We start from the raw sequence: 19,536 nt of genomic DNA, 5'->3' as shown, positions 1-19,536 counted from the left end.
TGGGTACATTGCCACCTTCTGGTGAACAATGCAAAGTGCATATAGTAAAAACGACACACGCGCATGCTTCTAATATATATATATATATATATATATATATATATATATATATATATATATATATATATAACTTTGTAAAACATTAACTGCAAAATGATTAGATGTCCATAATTTAATCAAGCTAATCCACCAAAGTGCGCACTGCATGCTTTGTCCAATTAGCGTGCGTGCGTGCGTGTGTGTGTGTGTGTGTATTAGGCTATATATTGTTTTTATTAAATACATAATGTAGTGCGGTGTAGCTGAAGTGAATATATCTCAATCACCCTCATTAAACAGATCTTGAGGCAGGAGCTGTATTTCAGGATAGCGCGCGCACAGGAAACAGAATTTCCTCATTCCACACCGTGTTGTATAGCATAGAGGCACACCCATAGAGGAGCGAGCGTTCAGTAGTCAACGTTTGACGTGATGAAGCGTTGGGTTGCTGTTCTAAGCGTTTTCTACTACAGTGACGACCACGAATCGGCAGTCAACTCATGGTGCATCTCTCTGAGGGGAAGCAACAAGTCTCAACCATGCCAACAAAAGGTAAGGACAACATATTACTTGAAAAAAGTGTTCATGGAGTGCAAATGTGATCAAGTTTCATTAATATGATTAGCCAATGATTTGGCATTTAGTATTTCGCAAATCTAGTGTGTTGTTAGCAGCCAGTGCACCAGCAAGTTTCCTTATAATAATGTTCGTTCAGACTGCGCGTAATTTAGAAATAAATATTCTATTCGTTGTTTGATTACAAGCCTATGTGAGTTAACAGAATGGTCAAACATTGCCCCCCAGTATATTTTTTTTATAACGGAGACCAGAGAGTTTATGCTAAACCCGCTATCTTCAGCAAGTTACCAAGGATGTTGCTTACATTGTTGCAGAATGAGCTCATCCTCATGTCCGAAAATAACCTTTCTTTTCACGCGTCTAAGAGGTTTGACGAGCTTGGGGCAGCGCACTTTGCGTTCATAACTTATTTTGCGGTGACTGTACTGCCCATAAGATCAGAGGACAGTGGACCCAGCCCACAATCTAATGTGTCACACCTATTTCCATGGTACCTGAGATCTTATCTTTCTTTGGCAACTGTCTATCATGAACTGTCTTTTCCGGATAGGGTCGAAATGTAGCCCACTGAATTTGAAAGAAGTAAGCATAAAAGTAGTTGCCTGATAGACAGGTGTTGGCTACTTAATGTGCTCTAGTGGTCCATGTAAAGAGCAGAAATCCTCACTTCGTTCACTCCTCTCTTCGGAGACAGTAGTACTAGTAGCCTAAGTATCACATTATGTGATGTAGAACGTTTATTTTGTCGAGTTTGGCCTGGGGCCACTTCACAAACATTCAATTTGCACTCAGCAAGAGCAGTGCATGTATTTCACTTTTCTTACATTTGTTAGAGATATGTGGTTGTGGAAAATGCAGTGGTGGGTAGCCACTTGAGCTCAAAGACCAGTGGACACATGTTTGGAGTCATGGTTTGAATGACAACCAATTGTATACACATGAGGACTAGTTGCTTTAATGGGAACAGGTCAGTGTGTCTTCATCATTGTTGTTGCTTGCAACTTATTGGAAAAACAAACAAACTAATCAAAATCAGAGAGCAATGCAGGGGTCCCACATTCATGGAAATCCTAGTAATTAATTTTGAAGTCCCTCATTATACTCTTCCATGGATGTTTCTTTGAGTGAATTTCTGCAACATGATATGGTTTCCACTTGAATCAAGATAGCCAACCAGCCTATTGGAAAAGGCATGAAAAAAGTTGTTTAGATTCAGTGATTAGGCCCAACCTGTGAAGTAAAGTACCGAATGATTTGGGTTGTTGAAGGTCACAGGAACTTCCGTAATAGTCAGTCAAAAGTAATGGAAAAACTCTGAAATGTTCTCAATGAAAATGAGTGGCAGCCCTCTAAATGGTCTTGTTTTTGCCCTTCCTCTGGCTTGATATTAAAAAGGAATTTTAGTTGTCAAGTAGGTTATCCTGTAACTGCTTCTGTGTAGGAGGATCCGAATGATTAAAAATGCACAGCTAAAAATCCTCACAGATCCCACTTTAACAACTTTGGAAACAACAGGGTTAATATGAACTGACTGTGGTTGTGCTAGTAGCTGTTGACTAGCCACACAAATCGTAGCCCTTGGCTACAGGCTCAATGGGAACGGTTGCTGTGGTTTTCCTTTCCCCTTTCTATGCCAGGTAAACAAAACAAACACTTGTGTCTGTGATGAAATTCAATTCTCTAATAACATTTATAATTGAGGTATCATTGTTATATTCATTCAACACTTCACGATGTAGTCACAATAAAAAAACTCCTACCTGTTTTTCGTTACGGAAGATTGTGTAATTGTGAATCCCAGCAGAAGTTAAGGGCTGATGGTACTCTGTGCAGTGTCTGGTGCCCCACCAAGCGTCTATGGGTCCTCTGCTTAGTTAGGGAGTTAGCACATTCCACTTCTGTTAGAAGGCCCTGGCCCCCATTGTTGACATCAGGAAAGAGTGATGTCAGAACAGCCTGAATAGAGGAAAGGGAGCTCTCTCAATCAGTGATTTGCCTGGCATGGAGACAGTACACACACTAGAAACAATCCTTTAAAATGGAAGCCATTATGCAAAATGCCCAAAGTGCAAACTTTTATAGTTACTAGACACCAAAGGAGACCTTTTTCTTATAACTATTACCATTTACCTTAGTTAGGAATTGAGAGGTTCAGTGGTAGTAGAGTGCATGCCTTTTGTGAGTTACCCCTGAAGCAGAAGTTACCTTGAAATACAAACCAGTGAACTAATTAGTGTAATGTGCAAACCTAATGCTTAAGACCAATAATATCACATATAGTTATTATTGATAATAATTAATGTCTTTTAATGAAACATTTTGTCCATATTTACATTCTGAACTAAAACTCTGAGGGACTTTAAGCCCTGGAGTTGACAGACTTCTCTTCCTGGAGAGATGGACTTCTGATCCCAAGCCCTTTCTATCGCCATGCCAACCCTCAGACTAGCAACAACAGCTACGAGGGCAAGGCAGTGTTGCCAGGCGCTAGGCCCTGTTTGCTTCCCGCTGAGGGGGTAGAGATAGCAGATCCCTCAGGATCACGTTGGAAAGGCAGAGGCGAGATAGTCTTTTGATCTCATATGAAATTAATAGGGAGCTGTTATCACTGTATTGCCCCTAGTGAGTAATTATGCATCAGTACACAACTTTGTGTCAAAATGTACAGAATTGTGTATCAATCTAACACAGATGTTTACTAAACACTAACAAATTCTGTCCTTTTTAGGTATAATGCCACTCTTGGGTATTCTTCTTGTGTGCCCGCTGCTACTGACAGAGGGCAATGAAAATGACTGTGAGTGTCCTGCAGCAACAGTTTTGTCCGAGTTCCCGGTCAACGTGGCAGGTGGAGCCTGCTGCCTCAACTACTCCGGCTCTGACTTTAGCCACGTGCAGTGGGAAGTCCTCTCGTCTCACCCTGCCCTCCGGACCCTTGACCTGTCTCACTGCAACATCAGTCAGATCCACCTCACGCAGAAGGGGGACACGCCAGCCATGCTACAGAACCTCTACCTGGGACATAACAGCCTCTCTGCCCTACCAGAGGGCTTCCTGACCAACGCCTCAGGTCTGAGGGTGCTGGACCTGAAGATGAACCGCCTGGAAGGGTTACCAGAGAGCTTCCTGGAGGGGTCGGAGGAGCTCCAGGAGTTGGACCTGAGAGGGAACCTCCTCACGGCCATCTCCAGCAGCCTCCTCACCAGACAGGGCTGGCGGCGGCTGGGACTGTCCCACAATCCCTGGGCGTGCACATGCTCTCTAGTTGAGGGGCTTCAAGGTGACGGCCTTCACAACAGCACCAGTGGCCGCAGCAGCAGCAGGCTTGCGGACGCGGTGGGGAATCTGACCTGCGCCTCCCCCCAGAGCCTGGCTGGCCAGAGCGTGTGGTCTGTGCAGCGGATGGACGTCTGCGCCCCTCCTGGCCTCACCGCCCTATTCATCCTGCTGCCGCTGCTGGTGCTGGCCGTACTGGTGCTCTGCTGGTTCTGCGGCCGAAAGAGGAAGAGGAAGGAGAGCATGGCCTTCGGCCTGGCAGGAAAGAATGGCTCTGGCCGAGGCGGCCAGCGGACGGACTGCAACGGGCAGCGCTGGCACCACTCCAAGCACGCTCCCGGCGGTGGCGGTGAGCTGGCCGCGCCCAGAGAGGGCAGCAAGGATGGCATCATGAAGAACCAGCTGCTGCTGCGCCCCTCATCCGCCCTGTTGGGCAGCACGCGGGACATCTACGAGGAGGTGGAGATCCGTCTAGGCTCGGTGGAGTCCATCACCCGCCCGCCTTCCTCTATCTCCACCGAAAAGCAGGAGCCCCAGGAGCTGGGCAGCAAGCCTGACCTGGAGACCGTGAGCGTGACGGAAGTCATGAAGGACTCGGCTGACCGGGAGAAGGCCTACCTGACCCAGTCCACTGAGTACTATAGCTTGGTGCCAGGCATCGAGATCGAGGACTCTGATCACGGCGAGTATGAGAGTGTGGATCTGTCGTGACCCAAACCAATGCCAAAGGGATTTGTTTTCATTTTTTTGTATGCAGGTCATCTATTTTGACGTTCTGGTCAAAGAGCTGGTTGTTTGATCAAAGCATTGGAGGGACCAACCAATCTCTGGGAATTTCGTCCAGGAACTGGAGCAGCATAATCCTGTCAGTTGTTCCGAGTGAACTTCGGAGTGCTAATAAGGAGTCTCCACTGTCAGGGCAGCATTCCAGGCTGCAAGGGCTATTGTTTGGCCACATTCAGAGTGTGAGAACTATTCATCTGAGATTGTAGGTAAACTCATAGTTAAACCCTAAAAAACACTGACTGATGGTGAAATGAAACACCATTCCTTATTCTGTTCCTCAGAGATACTGCCAAAGTGTGGAGGTCAAATATATTGATGTTTTTTTTTTATGTTGTTTTGAACACATATCTACTTTGACTGAAGTTAAGTGTCTGAGGTAATGGTGCTAAATGGGATTTATTACAACTACCATTGATGTCAAGATGACCAAACCATTCCACTGTGCCTTATTTAAAGGAGGTCCAGATTTCTGTTATGTAAACGTTGTAGGAAAGCAAACCTGTAACCAACCAACCAAACAAGCAAACAAAAATCTTTGTGCTCTTTCCTGTCCAGTAAGTGCTGTTGGTAAGGACAGGCACTATAGGATGATGTCATCTATTGTTTTAGAAGCCCAGCTCACTGCCTGTCAGCGGACCACTCTTTCCTGTGGAAGATGGGTCCCAGGTCCTCCAGCTTAAGAGCAGCTGCATCTGTTCTGATATTCAAAGCCGTGTGTGAAAGATAAATGCTGAAAACAATGGCTGCTCCACTGATACCATCTGAGAGATGGAGAATGTGCACACCACATCCGCATAGGTTGATAAGGCAAGTATTAATGAGAGGCTTAACATATACGTGTAACGTGAACACACACTCAGGGGGCTTTGAAAATGAGATTGGACACCACATTCCAGTGACCGATAGTTGTACAGGAGCTGTGTAGAACGAGTTACATTCATGCAGATGTACCAGCATATGAAAAACCGCAGACCTAGTTAGAACACATTTGGTGTGTACAGATAAGATCTGTTATGTCATCAGGTTGGCTTTGCAAAGAAGCTAAAGTAAGCTCATTTGAATGCTGACAGAGAAAGAGAGAAAGATGGACAGTGACATTCTCAGGGGTTGCAGCCTAGTCAAATTTGTTAGGCGTATGGTCCACATTTCCAACTGTATCTCTCTCTCTCTGACACCAATGCACTGTTTGTAGTGGATGTAGGAGGAGAAAGAAGAACCACTGGATTTGTGGCACATGTGTACCTTAATATACACAAACCCATAGCAATAATGCCATTTATCTTATATGATCTTAATCAATGGGGTAAGACTTCACTAATGCTGACTTCTAATAGCAGTGATAGCTTGAATGTAAAGGGTGATATGTAACTCATGGCCTTTTCATTTATTTTTTACCAGTCCTGTCTACTACCATTACTTAACTCGCAATGGTGTAATTCTTAACAAATATGTCTCAGTTAGAATGGCATACGTCTTGAGCTACAATGTTGTGTTTTGAGTCACACTTGTTTAGTAGTCTAGTTTAAATGAATTAATTTATTTCTGCATTAATGTTGCTTTTTAGTTAATAGTATGTGACATTTTCGGTTCAATTCTGGTCCATTAGATCCATAAATAGAGGAGTCAATACAGGGACAAAATACAAACAAGACCAAAGTACACAGTATGTAAACAGTACAAAGGGAACTGGTTCAAATGTCTGTTGGCACTGGCTGATTGTGGAAGTATTTGGTGCAAGAATATTTATTGATGGCTTTAAAATAAATTACTTTATATGTTTTTTGTTGTGAGACTTGTACATGATTGTGTCATCAACTGCCATCCATTAGTAGGCATTTATCAATACTTTAGAAAACTTGTTGGGATGTTTTTTTTATTTTACCGCCCTTTTCAGAAGTATGTACTTCAAATCAGTCAGTTTATTTGCATCAGATGGACACTGCTCCATGAATTATTTGATGTGAAAATTTGCAGGCACTCTCCAAAATCTTTTGGTCTGGGTCCACCTACCTCCACTATATGTACCCATAATGACTGCTGGTGCTCACTCACTCAATCACTCACTCACTGTGCATCAGACAGCCGTGAGGCTAATCTCTGATTTCAGTCCATGTGGGAGACTGCAATTACAGCATTAGGTTACCCAGTCACACTGAGCAGCGTCTGGGCCCGCTTCCCATAGCAGGCCGGCACCACAGTTCACCAGCCACACAGAACACATGAAAGAACCCGGAGGCCCAGCCTGAATACTGCTCTGTTCCGGCAGCGACCACCTCCAGTGAGGTGACCTCTGTCAGCAAAGGAAGAGAGGAGGTGCCCCAGCATCAGCATGAGTGCACTGATCCAGGTAGACATCTGAGCGTGAAAAGCCACACTTTTCACATATGGGTGTGACTGTGGTGGCTGCTGTTGAATTTCTAGTTTAGCAGTGGAGTTCCAAGGCCAAAACACCCTGCTGATAGATTTGGGATGTATTACAAAATGTCGGTGTAACCCAGGTCAAAGTGATGACAGCATTACAAAACACACTCTCTTCACAAAGCTCTTCATGCATGTTTATGGAGGCCTTCACAATGACTGCACACCAAGGGGGCTCTTTTCCCACATCCGTTCCATTTGCAAAGCTTGTTATGGGATTTCCCTTCACAAAAAAATCAGTGTATGCAGTGGTCACACAACCAGTGTGTCTGCAATACATCAGGGCTTGAACTGTTGTCGATGTTGCAAGGTACTTATAGCAGAGTATCCTAAACACAACACTGCAAGTTAGAAATACCCATTTCATTAACGGTGGTATAAGAAGATCTATGACACAAACTACAAAACTGCTCTGGACAAGCACGAGGAGTCAGGGTGGGACGTGTTCCACCCACATTCTTTCCTAGCCAGACAATCAGGCAGAGATGATGTAGAAAGACCCACCACAGAGAAGTGATTTAAAACACAGTGAACTAAAGTGTACTCTGATCTTGACTTTTGATTGAAAGACTGATTTTACACTCCTACATGTGAAGCTTTTCACTGCATCCAGGTATTAAGATAAGTAGTAGTTTAGGCCATCATGTGTCCAACTTTCCTACTCCCTGACACACACTGCACATTATCTCAATCTAACTGACCTGGCCCTTGTTTTTACATCCTGCACAAAAACTCTAAACAATGTTTCTATTTTAAGGTTGGATAAACAAATAAGCCCCCACAAGGCAGAGTTTATGCAAGCAAGGCCAGGCCGGCCTCTGGAATCCACTGGGATTGGAAGTGGAGGAGAGAGAGAGGCAAGGTCGCCACCTAGTGGAGCTGAGCTGTACTTGTCAGCTAAGCTGGACTGCCTCTCAGTGGCATGTAATGTTATGGGGCATTTTTGAGGGTCCTGTCGTCCTGTAATTTCTCCTCTAAAACTTTGCTGTTCTTCCCATTTCATATTATATAACATTTGAGCACATCAATATCATCTGTTATCTGAACTATCTAAAGTCTGAAGTCTTCTGTATATTGTTGGGGAACTCAAATTCAAGCTGAAGGAAGCTAAGGAGGACTACAGAAGGAAGGTGGAACAGAAGTTGCAGGAAAACAACTTGAAGGAGACATGGGACTGCATGAAGGTTATCACTGGCCTGAAGAAGAACAGCAGCTCTGTGGAGAGGGTCCTGGACAGGGCGAACCAGTTGAACCACTTCTACAACAGGTTTGACTGCCCTGCTCCAATGGCGGTGGTCTGTCCACCATCCCCCAGCCCCCACCCCCACACCCCCTCAATACCAGTGCAACACTCACCTCCATCATCACAGGCTATCGTACCCCCACCATCACTGGATTTTGCACCCCTCCCCCACATGGCGATCCCGAACAATGAGGTGACAACGACCTCAGTCAACAGCCATCAGACACACAGATCCCAGATGCACCCCTCCCCCTCCCCTCCCCTTACACCCCTCACCATTACAACAGATCAAGTGACAGTCCAACTAAAGAAATTGCGCAGCAATAAAGCAGCGGGGCCTGACAGACTGTGTCCAAGGCTACTCAAGGCCTGTGCTGCTGAACTGGGGGAGCCACTGAAGCACATCTTCAATTTGAGCCTACGCCTTGGACAAGTTCCAACACTGTGGAAGACATCATGTCTCACCCCTGTCCCTAAGAATCCACACCCTAGTGAGCTTAATAACTACAGACCTGTCGCTCTTACATCACATGTAATGAAGACAATGGAGCGATTGGTCTTAGGTATGCTCAGACCCCAGGTACGCCATGCACTAGACCCGTTACAGTTTGCATACCAGGAGAAAGTGGGCATGATCGATGCCATCACTTATCTTCTACACAGGACACATTCCCACCTAGACAAGGGGAAAAGTGCTGTGAGAATCATGTTATTTGATTTCTCAAGTGCTTTTAACACCATCCAACCCCTCAGATTGGGAGACAAGCTCTTGCAGATGGGTGTGGACGCTCACCTGGTAACCTGGATTACAGATTACCTGACCGAGCGACCACAGTTCGTCAGACTGAAGAACTGTCTCTCTGACACTGTGATCAGCAGTACCGGAGCGCCACAAGGAACTGTGCTCTCTCCAGTCCTGTTCACCCTGTACACATCTGACTTCTGCTACAACACTGAGTCATGCCACATGCAGAAGTTTTCTGATGATACTGCAATTGTGGGGTGTATCAGGAACGGGCAGGAGGAGTACAAGAGGTGGAGGACCTGGTGCAATGGTGCAAACTCAATCATCTTCAACTCAACACTTCAAAGACCAAGGAGATGGTGGTGGATTTCCGCAGGTCTAAGCCCACTCTGCTACCAGTCCACATTGATGGGGTCAATGTGGAGGTGGTTAGCACCTACAAGTATCTGGGTCTCCACCTGGACAATAAACGGGACTGGTCAGCCAACACTGATGCACTCTACAAGAAAGGGCAGAGCAGGCTGTACTTCCCGAGGAGGCTGCGGTCCTTCAATGTGTGCAGCAAGCTCCTCAGGATGTTCTACCAGTCTGTTGTTGCCAGCGTCCTCTTCTATGCAGTAGTATGTTGGGGAGGAAGCACAAGGAAGAAGGATGCAGGGCAAATTGACAGGCTGGTAAGGAAAGCTGGCTCTGTAGTGGTAGCTGAACTGGAGTGCATCACTTCACTATCTGACAAAAGGACCCTGAACAAACTGATCAACATCTTGGATAATGAGTGTCACCCACTCCACAGCACTATTGTTAAGCAGAAGAGCCTGATCAGCTGGAGACTTCACTCACTGCCTTGCACAACAGACAGACTGAGAAAGTAATTTGTCCCCAGGGCCATTGAACTGTTCAATGCTTCACTTAAGGGAAGAGGAGAGATAGACTTCTCTGCATAGTCTGTCTGCCTCTTCACCCCCTCCATGTTTGGATACTGTCTGTCCACTAGCCACTTTTACCACTGTCTTTCTGCCTCACTGTTTGCGTGCTATATTAGCACATTAGCACATATGCATAACCCCTCCCTCCATGCCACAGCCGAACTGTGGCCACACTTATCCCTTTTATTAAAATGGTTAAATATATAGATATATAGACTTTACTTTACTTTATTTCTGCATTGTTGCACTGTTGGACTTACTCAACTATCACCATGACCACTATCACCATGACACTCATTCACACAGAGCACCTTACCTTACCTTACTATGCACAGAGAATCACAGGCTCAGTCCCTGCCTCAGTCATTGCAAGCGTCTCTGATTGATTAATCACCACTATGTGGATACTGTTTTTAGAATTGATTTGTGTTAGTTAGTATAATTTGTATTTTAGTATATTTAGCATATTCTTTATCTTCTACTGTCCTTATTGCTTACGTGTGTTTTTATATTATATACTTTAATTACTCTTTCTGCTGTTAAAGAATGTGTTTGTGTTGTCTGTATGCTGCTGAGACCTTGAATTTCCCCTGGGGATCAATAAAGTATCTATCTATCTATCTATCTATCTAAGAAGAAGGATGCTGGGCGACTAGACAGGCTGGTAAGGAAAGCTCGCTCTGTTGTGGGAGCTGAATTGGAGTGCATCACTTCAATATCAGACAAAAGGACCCTGAACAAACTGATCAACATTTTGGACAATGACTGTCATCCACTTCATAGCACTAACATAAAGCAGAAGAGCTTGACCAGTTGGAGACTACGCTCACTGCATGCACAACAGACTGAGGAAGTCATTTGTCCCCAGGGCCATATAACTCTTCAATGCTTTACTAAAGGGAAGAGGAGAGATAGATTTGTCTGCATAGTCTATCTGCCTCTAACCCTTCCTCTACACTTCCAGGTCCTCTGACTGTACAGGCTGTCCCCTGGCCCACTGTGTTACTGCTTACACTGTCTACACTGTCTGCTGGCTATATTAGCCCACATGCACAACCCCTCCCTCCATCCCCTAGTCCGAACTGTGGTCTATCTTCATACTTGACCAATGGCTGATACCCTATTACATCAAACCTTAATACGTCAACCTATCATTGCACTGCTGCTATAATTCTTATATTTAATGCTGGTCTCTTATATTGTCCATATTTATTGCTGGTCTCTACACTTAATCCCTGTGCTGTTGCATTGTTGGACTTATTTGCACTACCACCATGACACCCTGCACTGTTGCACTGTTGGACTTATTTGCACTACCACCATGACACACCTCATAACACACCTTACCACTGCATACTGAAACACAAGGTCAGTCCCTGCCCTGTTACTGCAAATGCCGCATGATTATACATCCTTAGTACATTCATGTGGATCCTTGATTTAGTATCTTTTACTGTCCTTATTAGTAATGTGAATTATTTCCTGTTTATGTTGTAGTGTATGTTGTGTGTGATGTCTTGAGCTACTGGGACCTTGAATTTTCCCAATAGGGGATCAATAAAGTATATATCTATCTATCTATCTATCTATTGGGCAATGTAGACATACTGTATAACTGCAAATAAATGTATCTCACTTGTCCATATCTGGACATTGTAAACAAAGTCCTAATGATGATGTCAGGGTAACAAGGCAGGGTAATAAAGATGATTTAGAGCAGTGTCTGGAGCAGGTATGTGCAGACCATGAGAAAAACAAACAGCTCGAGGTCAAAACAGTTCTGTAGAACATGCCAGTGGATTGTATAGTGTCGTCTGATGACAGTGTCCATTACTGATGAATTATCACAGCCATTAGACTTCATATGCCTCAGGGATGAACTGGAACTCTCTCTACTTCCTCAGGTGATGTCACATGCAGCCAGCATGAGAGCCTTTCAGGAGTCTCAAAAATACCCATAAAATACTGAAATTCCAAGGCCACACCAATGTTTGTGAACAAGCTTTTGGGAATTTCACATTGTCGACTTGGCCTACCATCCAGATTATGCAAAACTCTACGCTATATAGCAATATTCTATGGACCCTTTCAAGAGAGTTCCATTATCAGCATCATAGTTGGCCCCACAAGACTTCCTTTTTAACATTCCATATGTTATCTTAATGTAGAGGAAGTAGATTGGGGCCCAAATAGAACGTTCAAGCATTGTTTTTGTTTTTATTGATGAAAGGGTCTATATACTGTAATTTGCTTTAATACACCTTTTTGTATGTGTGTCACATCATTTATTTTTTTCAGGTTCATCATTCACCTACATACATTTTGAGGACAAATTCAAGTGATGTTGACTTTCTTTTTTTGCACAAGCAGTTCCAGTCCAGTACCTCCCACACTACCAACATTTAACCATTTTGGATAAAATGTTACCAGACTATCCAGTTAAGTGAACAAATTGTGGTACTCAATTGTGAGAATCATGTAATTAACATGTACTCCTGGTGTTCATGGTTCTCAACTCATAAATCACATGGAGGTGGGTTATTGCATTCTGAATGAGAATATAAAAGGTGAAGTGAGAGGTGGCTCACCTTTCTCATAGGACAAGTCAACAGGCACAACAGGTAAGATTACTTTTTTTTTTTTTTTTTAAACATGATACTCTAACATAAACATTTCATAACACTACATGCAGTTCATAGGCTATATAATCCCATATGTCCATAACAAAATGTTTGTCATTACAATTTATCCAACCAGTTTTGAACATTAGCGGATGAACACATTTCAGATTATTTGATATTTGATTTTTTTTTTGTGAAGTTTGAAGGTGCTGAAGGCATGTGGTGTCAACATTCTTAATCTTATCACAAAGTAGTGACAATCCATTCAGATCTTTTGAACATCAAAAATATTATATTATCATTTACAAAATTGTTTATCAGAATGATTTTCAGACAAATGTTCTTTCAGTCTTCAGTCTGTTGGTCTTTTCCAAGGCCCTGTCATGACAGTCTCCTACACACTTGAGGTGGCAGATGCCAGGTTTGCTGGCTTCTCTAAGCTGCTATTTCGCTGGAAGGGCAGCATATACAAGTTGCTCTACAAGGAGTTCATTGTCTTCTGCCTATTATACAGTGCCATCAGCATTGTATACAGGTATGTTACAGAAACTACTAGATCTCAGTCCACCACACCTGGACGTGTTTCCATTTATGAAAGGTTTGGAGTTTTAATGAGTTTCAAGTTGACTATTTTAACCGTCCTTAATCTGACAGGTGCAGCCTTAATGAAACACAACAAACATTGTTTGAGAAAACTGCACTCTACTGTGAGCAGTTCTCAAATTTTATCCCCATGTCTTTTGTTCTGGGTATGTTATACTGTCACTAATAAAAGTCCATCAATCTCCTTGAATCAACATTTTGCTTGTTCATATCAAATAAGTAGGACTATAGGCCTATGTAAAAATAATTATATAAATACATTATTTTAGTATAGAAAATGTAATATAATAATATAGGCTAATATAATAACACAATTTAATATAATAATATAGGCTACTGTAGTTTTTTAGTAGACTTTTACCATTTCATTATTTGATTCATTCAGTTTGAACTTTTCTGTCCCAAGGATTTTATGTCACACAGGCATTTAGCCGCTGGTGGGGCCAGTACACAAGTTTCCCGTTGCCTGACAACCTGATGATGGTGGTGTCAGGTAATGTCCACGGTGTGGATGAGAGGGGGCGGCTGCTCCGCCGGACTCTGATGCGGTACGCTAACCTGTCCTCCGTCCTCATCCTCCGCTCCATCAGCACGCGTGTGCGCAGGCGATTCCCCACGCTGGACCACATTGTGCAAGCAGGTCTGAACCACCATCACCCTTTTACCAATAGACCAAACTAGGCCTAACTGTCTGTAATGTGTTCATATACTGTACACAGCTGTGTGCTCTAAAAAACTGTGCTCTGGGCCTGGGACAGGCTTCATGACAGAGAAGGAGCAGAAACACCTTGACCACTTGTACTCCGATTTCAACAAATACTGGATGCCCCTGACGTGGTTCTCCAACCTGGCCGCTCAGGCGCGGGAGGAGGGCCGCGTGAAGGACGACATCGCGCTTCGCTTGCTCATGGATGTGAGTTATTATCAGTGGTGTTGACAGGAGGGTGATGCATTGGTAGACTTTGAGACCACTTTTGTCTTACTCCCTTCCTCTGTGTCACACAGGAGCTAAATAAGTACAGGGCAAAGTGCAGTATGCTATTCCATTATGACTGGATTAGCATCCCTCTGGTCTACACCCAGGTCAGCAACTTCTATCAAGTTATAAATATCTGAGCTCATTTTATTTATCCTTTATTTTTACCAGGTGAGTCCCACCGAGATCTTAAATCTTTTTCAAGAGAGCCCTGGGATGTAATGTACATGACCCAAGGGAAAGAAGCGCTCGCCTGCGTCTTTTAAACCCCCTGTTTCCAAACCTCCTCTTGTCTCAGTATAGTTAAGTTCAGTTAAAGATGTCAAAATACTCCCTTTTCTCTCTATTCTTATTTCTCCTAAGTGGATTAGGACAGGACAGATCTCATATCAAATGTTTTTTTTTTTCCTGTGGGTTCATTGCTAAAGATCATTCCACCAAAATATATGTAGTTTATTATGATGTACTCAACACGTTTGGGAAAACTGATAAATGTATAATTTATTTACAGGTGGTCACTGTAGCAGTTTATTCTTACTTTGCTTTCTGTTTGATTGGACGCCAGTTTTTAAACCCAAAACATAAATACCTTGGTCACTCTTTGGACTTGTATATTCCGGTTTTCACATTGCTGCAATTCTTTTTCTATGCTGGCTGGCTCAAGGTATGTGAACTTCTCTTTACATAATAACTGTCCCAATTGGTATTTGCAACCTCACATAAGCACTTTCTATCAGGTTGGGGAGCTCATCATCAATCCATTTGGGGAGGATGACGATGATTTTGAAACAAATCAGCTCATTGATAGGAACATTCAGGTACCCTCTGCATGAATAAAAAAACCCTTGTCTATTCACTCCAGATGCCTTTCCAGCAGTATAACCCAGGGCATCGAGTAAGGAAAACTCCCTTGTTTATACCCTGTTATAATCTCAGAATCCCCTCCTTCTCTGAAGGTGTCAATGCTGGCTGTGGATGACATGCACCAGAACCTTCCTTTACTAGAAAAGGACAAGTATTGGGTGGAGAAGAGCTTCCCTCTTAACTCAGACGAGGCACTAAAACCAGCCTTCATGGGTTCTACCTACGATATGAGGTGCTGACCACAGGGACACTGCCTTCTGAGTACACACAAAAGATCTACAAACATCCAGTAAAAATATAATTTTCTCTGGGTCTGTTTTCAGGCTTATTGGGGAAGAGTCCTCAGATGCCAGCATACAAAGCCCTGTGGTCAACAGATACCTGCCTGTCAATGTATGGCCTCCCTCTAAACTCAAGAGATCCAACAAAGTGAAGTTACTGTGCTTCTCAGGAAAGGAGGCAAATGCTGGAGATGAAGAGACTCACTGCAAGACACCTATAGAGAGTGATGTGCAGTTTGTCCAGGAAGGGGACGGCATAGGTCAGACATCTGCCAAGGAACAGGATGCTAAGCTGGACACAACTAACGTAGCATGAACACTGCTCACATTTAATCTTGTTTGTGCTTTTTTTTTTTTTTTTTTTTTAAATCAGCCGTTTGATGCCACCCTGAACCAAGTCTCCACCTAAGCAAAGAGTAAACTTCATGAATAAAAACGTCAAAAACTCAAGTCAAAATAGATATATTTAATGGGTTAAACGTGTAGACCAAACACCAGGCATACTCCGAAAATAAAATTCAGGTAGGCTACTGTTGTGATGTTAAGTCATTAATCTAGGAGGTAATAACCAGTTTTAGCAGCACGTATGCAACTGCCAAACTTTCTCAATCCTCCTTTCAACCAGTGTGTAACGAAGAAAGCTGCAACTTTGGTGCCACCAAAACATAATTACTACATCTCCCATCCCAAGGAAAGGTGTAAATGTCCAACTACAAAAAAAATAATAATTAAAAAAAAAAAAAAAAAAAGTCCCACCACATTCTTCTGTTCACTAAACCAGCTGATTTTAACTGGCACAACTCCTCAGCCAGTTAACCCTTAGAACCCTAAGCTGTTTTTAGGGCATTTTCACTACCTTTATTCATAAGGATTTATTCTGGTCATTGTAAGTGCCACACACATATATATTGTTCTTTTCATCATTTCATGTATTAGTACTAGCATTGAATTTATTTTTATTTTTAAAGAATTAAAATAAAAAAAGTGTATTATAAAAATTCTTTATTTTGACATGCATCTCACTACAGCAAGCTCATAGCTCTACATGCATTTCATGTTTGTGTAGGGCTGACTGTCCTGAATTGGGCAATATAATTGCCATGTTAGAGGGATACTCTGGGGGCTGAGCAATTTACAGAAATATGTGGTGTGTTATTTAAGGAAATAAACGCCATTTTTGATTTAGTAATGAAAAATGACTGCTTTTTTTTTTTCCCCCCAATCGGGTTTTAAGGGTTAAATCAGCTAATTATTCAAATCAGCTGTATTAAGTGCACTAACAGAAGGCAGGACGCTGAAGCCGGACTTCCACAACTCTGCAATTAGACTACTTGATAAGCCTTCCTGTTTATATATCCAACTACCCACCTCTGTATAGCAATGCAGTACAGAAGGCACACAAATACCAGATAATTTTCTTCTCTTTTTTAATGGTAGCAGTATCAAACAGGGCTGTACATTTATTTGCCTTTCTTGGCCTTGATCTTCCTCAGGTAGAACTCCAGCTCTTTACCTTCCAAGACGTAGCCATCAGCTCTGCCGCACTGTCCAGGTCTTGAGGCAATGCAAGCTGAACAGTGAGAAATAAAAAAAATAAAATCCCAAGTTAAAATCTTAAGCTTTACATTACGCTACAGTGATTTTTGTACATCTTTATCAGAAATGTAATAGGCTCATCACTGGTAATCAGTAGCAGAACTGGTTAAGATATCATCATGTGAAAGACAAAATAGTCCTATGCCAGTCATAGCTACAACTTACCGAGCAGTTTGCCCTGCTGGAACTGCTCATCCAAGAGGGGACTGATTTTGCACGTTTTCTTGCGTGTGTCATATTTTTTTTGGGTCTTCTTGGATCGCTTCTTGTTAAGGATCTCCTCCTCCTCAGGACTCTACAAAAGATGCATTTTTAAAAAGCCAATGTCATTAAAAGTAGCAAAAGTATCACAAAACTACAATTGGCATGATCCCATGCGCCAATTTGGTCTTTCTCAGCCCTAAAACTCATCACTAATATTCAGTAGCAGAACTGGTAAAAGGTTTTTCATCATTGAAAGACATTTCCCAGCATGCCCCAGAAGCAGCCCATAACCAAATGCCAGTTTGATTACAGCAAGACAGGCATAAATGCAGCCTTGGACAGAACTCAAAATGCCACCACAAATTATATAGATGCTACTGGGCATACTGGCTTAACCACACTGCATCCCACAACACTAACAGCAGCAATGTCAGGTTTATATATGTCATAAAGCACATACCAGTTTGGCACCCTTCTTGCGTCCAAGAGGAGTGACATAGTGGGACTCGTACCACTGCCTGAAAGGAGTGCTGTCCACAAGGATGATGCAGTTCTTCACAAGAGTCTTGGTTCTCACCAGCTCGTTGTTGGAAGCATTGTACACCACATCAATGATCCTGGTCTTGCGGGTGCAGCCTGAAGGGTGAAAGTTTGAAGACATAAGACTTTGACACCAAGCGGACTTAAAATGTGATCACAAGGTATACAACATTGACCCAAACAAGCATGCACTCAGAACTAATGCTTTAAACGTTCCAGATTGTCTTTCTCAGCCCTAAAACTCATCACTAAAATTCAGTAGCAGAACTGGTAAAAGGTTTTTCATCATCGAAAGACATTTTTTTTAAGCATGACCTCAGCAAGCAAGAGGCCTCATCAATGGCAATCCAATAAGCCTCAGCAGATCCATGGCAAGAAGCATCACTTACATTCTGAGCCCCATGAGAAGTTGCCGACATCCAACCTCAGAGCACGGTATTTCTTGTTCCCTCCACGGACCCTCACCGTGTGGATGCGGCGAGCTCCAATCTAGATGAGAACAAGCTCTTAAAACGGCATGCTTCTCATTTGGAGAAACAAATGACCATAATATATCCTTGACCATGTGTCAGTGTAACTATGACGAATCCTAGCATGGGAAGGTCCAAAACTTTGACCAAAACGGCCAAAATAGACCAACCTAAGGACGTGTTCTCATCACCCACACCATCAAGGAAGAGCTAACGATAAGGCTGTTGCACGTGTAGAGATTTACCTTTGTGTTTGCGGGAGGACGTCCGAGTTCATACTTCCTCTTCTTGTGGACGGGCTTGCGTTTGCCACCGGTCTTACGGCGTTTGTGCCAGTTGTCCCGTGAGATACCTAGAGAAACATAGGTATAATGAGCAATGCTAACGACGCCATACACCAGTACACTACTTAACGAGCTTGAGTGGTCAGTTCTCCAAGGTGTTATCCGCACAGTATCATCGGATTCCGCAATGAGAATCATCATACACTCAAGCATAGCATCAGTTTACCACTATCAACTTCAGCTATACTCCACACTAGCCTCGGAGCAGAAACATTAGCCAGTGGAAATTACCTTCCAATCACAAGTAACACGTCATTTCAGCCGACCCTAAACTGCATTCCACGTTTGTATAGTTCTTAACAAAAATGAGTTCAGACTGCATAAAAAAAAAAACTACTCGATTTATCTGAAAACGTGGTGTCACGTTAGCTAGCCATCTAATGTTAGCTACGCTGATAGGTTACATTATCTTGAGCTGGTAAATTCAGATGTTCAACGGACAAGAAAAAAAAAGCCGCCAGTTAGAATTTGACTGTTTCTACTACAGCAATTAGTAACAGATTACTACAGCACAATTTACACATCTAAGAGGAAAAGCACAATCAAAACTATGTACCCCATGAGAGCAGCCATCTTGAAACATGTCAGCAATTACTAGCACGGAAGCTTATCAAACAAAAATAAAAGACAAACTGGTCTCATCGCTCAATATTCCTTCAGAACACCTAACATTAGACTACGCACATCTTAACAAAAATACAATAAGTACAATTTGACTCAGAAGTATTAGATGGAGATGGATTGAATGCACCTCCTGGCAGCGAAAACACGTACCCATTCTCAGGCGCCGGCTAGAAAGAGAAATCGCAAGGGCTCATGGGCAAGTTTCAAGGAACGACACACCGCGAGAAAACACGAGACTTTGTTTCATCAGCACTCGACAGATCAGCTGAGGATCTGTCAAAAGTGTACATTGGTGACTTTTTAACTCAACACAAAACACATAGTAATATTGCCTTATTTTCAGCAATTTCAGAAGTGCTGGCAGATACCATACGACTTAACTGATTGTGTAATGACAGGAT

At 43.0% G+C, this 19,536-nt stretch overlaps 3 protein-coding genes and 4 non-coding genes across 8 annotated transcripts; 2 read left to right on the top strand and 5 right to left on the bottom strand.

Moving 5' to 3' along the window:
• The first annotated feature begins 436 nt into the window (after positions 1-436).
• Positions 437-6,452, top strand: si:ch211-106k21.5 (leucine-rich repeat-containing protein 26). Its single transcript, XM_042108882.1, has 2 exons — positions 437-591; positions 3,347-6,452. The coding sequence occupies exons 1-2, from the start codon at positions 540-542 to the stop codon at positions 4,603-4,605; spliced, it is 1,311 nt and encodes a 436-aa protein (XP_041964816.1). The 5' UTR covers positions 437-539; the 3' UTR covers positions 4,606-6,452.
• Positions 6,453-12,619: 6,167 nt separating this feature from the next.
• Positions 12,620-15,930, top strand: best4 (bestrophin 4). 2 transcript variants are annotated; one of them, XM_042105272.1, is made up of 10 exons: positions 12,620-12,633; positions 13,009-13,168; positions 13,288-13,382; positions 13,643-13,876; positions 13,995-14,149; positions 14,242-14,319; positions 14,724-14,876; positions 14,950-15,030; positions 15,169-15,308; positions 15,400-15,930. In XM_042105272.1, exons 2-10 carry the CDS (start codon positions 13,017-13,019, stop codon positions 15,671-15,673), a joined length of 1,362 nt encoding a protein of 453 aa, XP_041961206.1. In that variant the 5' UTR covers positions 12,620-12,633; positions 13,009-13,016; the 3' UTR covers positions 15,674-15,930. The 2 variants fall into 2 exon arrangements, with proteins under 2 accessions (XP_041961206.1, XP_041961197.1); XM_042105263.1 differs by having other exon boundaries at positions 12,626-12,633; positions 12,983-13,168.
• LOC121682082 lies at positions 15,885-15,973 on the bottom strand. Its single transcript, XR_006022422.1, has one exon. It is a non-coding gene; the product is annotated as a small nucleolar RNA SNORA47 (small nucleolar RNA).
• Positions 15,974-16,767: 794 nt separating this feature from the next.
• Positions 16,768-19,399, bottom strand: rps8a (ribosomal protein S8a). Its single transcript, XM_042105284.1, has 6 exons — positions 19,286-19,399; positions 18,413-18,519; positions 18,087-18,186; positions 17,618-17,793; positions 17,119-17,248; positions 16,768-16,927 (listed from the first exon to the last, which is right to left on the bottom strand). The coding sequence occupies exons 1-6, from the start codon at positions 19,287-19,289 to the stop codon at positions 16,818-16,820; spliced, it is 627 nt and encodes a 208-aa protein (XP_041961218.1). The 5' UTR covers positions 19,290-19,399; the 3' UTR covers positions 16,768-16,817.
• On the bottom strand, positions 17,344-17,412 carry LOC121682011. The gene has a single exon (XR_006022391.1). It is a non-coding gene; the product is annotated as a small nucleolar RNA SNORD38 (small nucleolar RNA).
• Positions 17,923-17,991, bottom strand: LOC121682015. Its single transcript, XR_006022392.1, has one exon. It is a non-coding gene; the product is annotated as a small nucleolar RNA SNORD38 (small nucleolar RNA).
• LOC121682021 lies at positions 18,260-18,365 on the bottom strand. Its single transcript, XR_006022393.1, has one exon. It is a non-coding gene; the product is annotated as a small nucleolar RNA SNORD46 (small nucleolar RNA).
• Positions 19,400-19,536: the final 137 nt, after the last annotated feature.

Source organism: Alosa sapidissima, chromosome 1, assembly GCF_018492685.1.
Source record: "Alosa sapidissima isolate fAloSap1 chromosome 1, fAloSap1.pri, whole genome shotgun sequence".
NCBI lineage: Eukaryota > Metazoa > Chordata > Actinopteri > Clupeiformes > Clupeidae > Alosa > Alosa sapidissima.
This window is presented reverse-complemented; position numbering and strand designations above follow the sequence as displayed.

What these genes read in the sequence shown, in the direction of transcription:
- rps8a (XM_042105284.1), bottom strand. An exon ending in CTTCTCATGGGGCTCAGAAT is followed by an intron (nt 17,794 to 18,086) that starts GTAAGTGATGCT and finishes TTCACCCTTCAG; the next exon opens with GCTGCACCCGCAAGACCAGG. An exon ending in GCAAGAAGGGTGCCAAACTG is followed by an intron (nt 17,249 to 17,617) that starts GTATGTGCTTTA and finishes CATCTTTTGTAG; the next exon opens with AGTCCTGAGGAGGAGGAGAT.
- si:ch211-106k21.5 (XM_042108882.1), top strand. Translation starts at nt 540, where the DNA reads ATGGTGCATCTCTCTGAGGGGAAGCAACAAGTCTCAACCATGCCAACA. An exon ending in CTCAACCATGCCAACAAAAG is followed by an intron (nt 592 to 3,346) that starts GTAAGGACAACA and finishes TGTCCTTTTTAG; the next exon opens with GTATAATGCCACTCTTGGGT.
- best4 (XM_042105272.1), top strand. Translation starts at nt 13,017, where the DNA reads ATGACAGTCTCCTACACACTTGAGGTGGCAGATGCCAGGTTTGCTGGC. An exon ending in GGACCACATTGTGCAAGCAG is followed by an intron (nt 13,877 to 13,994) that starts GTCTGAACCACC and finishes GGCCTGGGACAG; the next exon opens with GCTTCATGACAGAGAAGGAG. An exon ending in TCTATGCTGGCTGGCTCAAG is followed by an intron (nt 14,877 to 14,949) that starts GTATGTGAACTT and finishes ACTTTCTATCAG; the next exon opens with GTTGGGGAGCTCATCATCAA.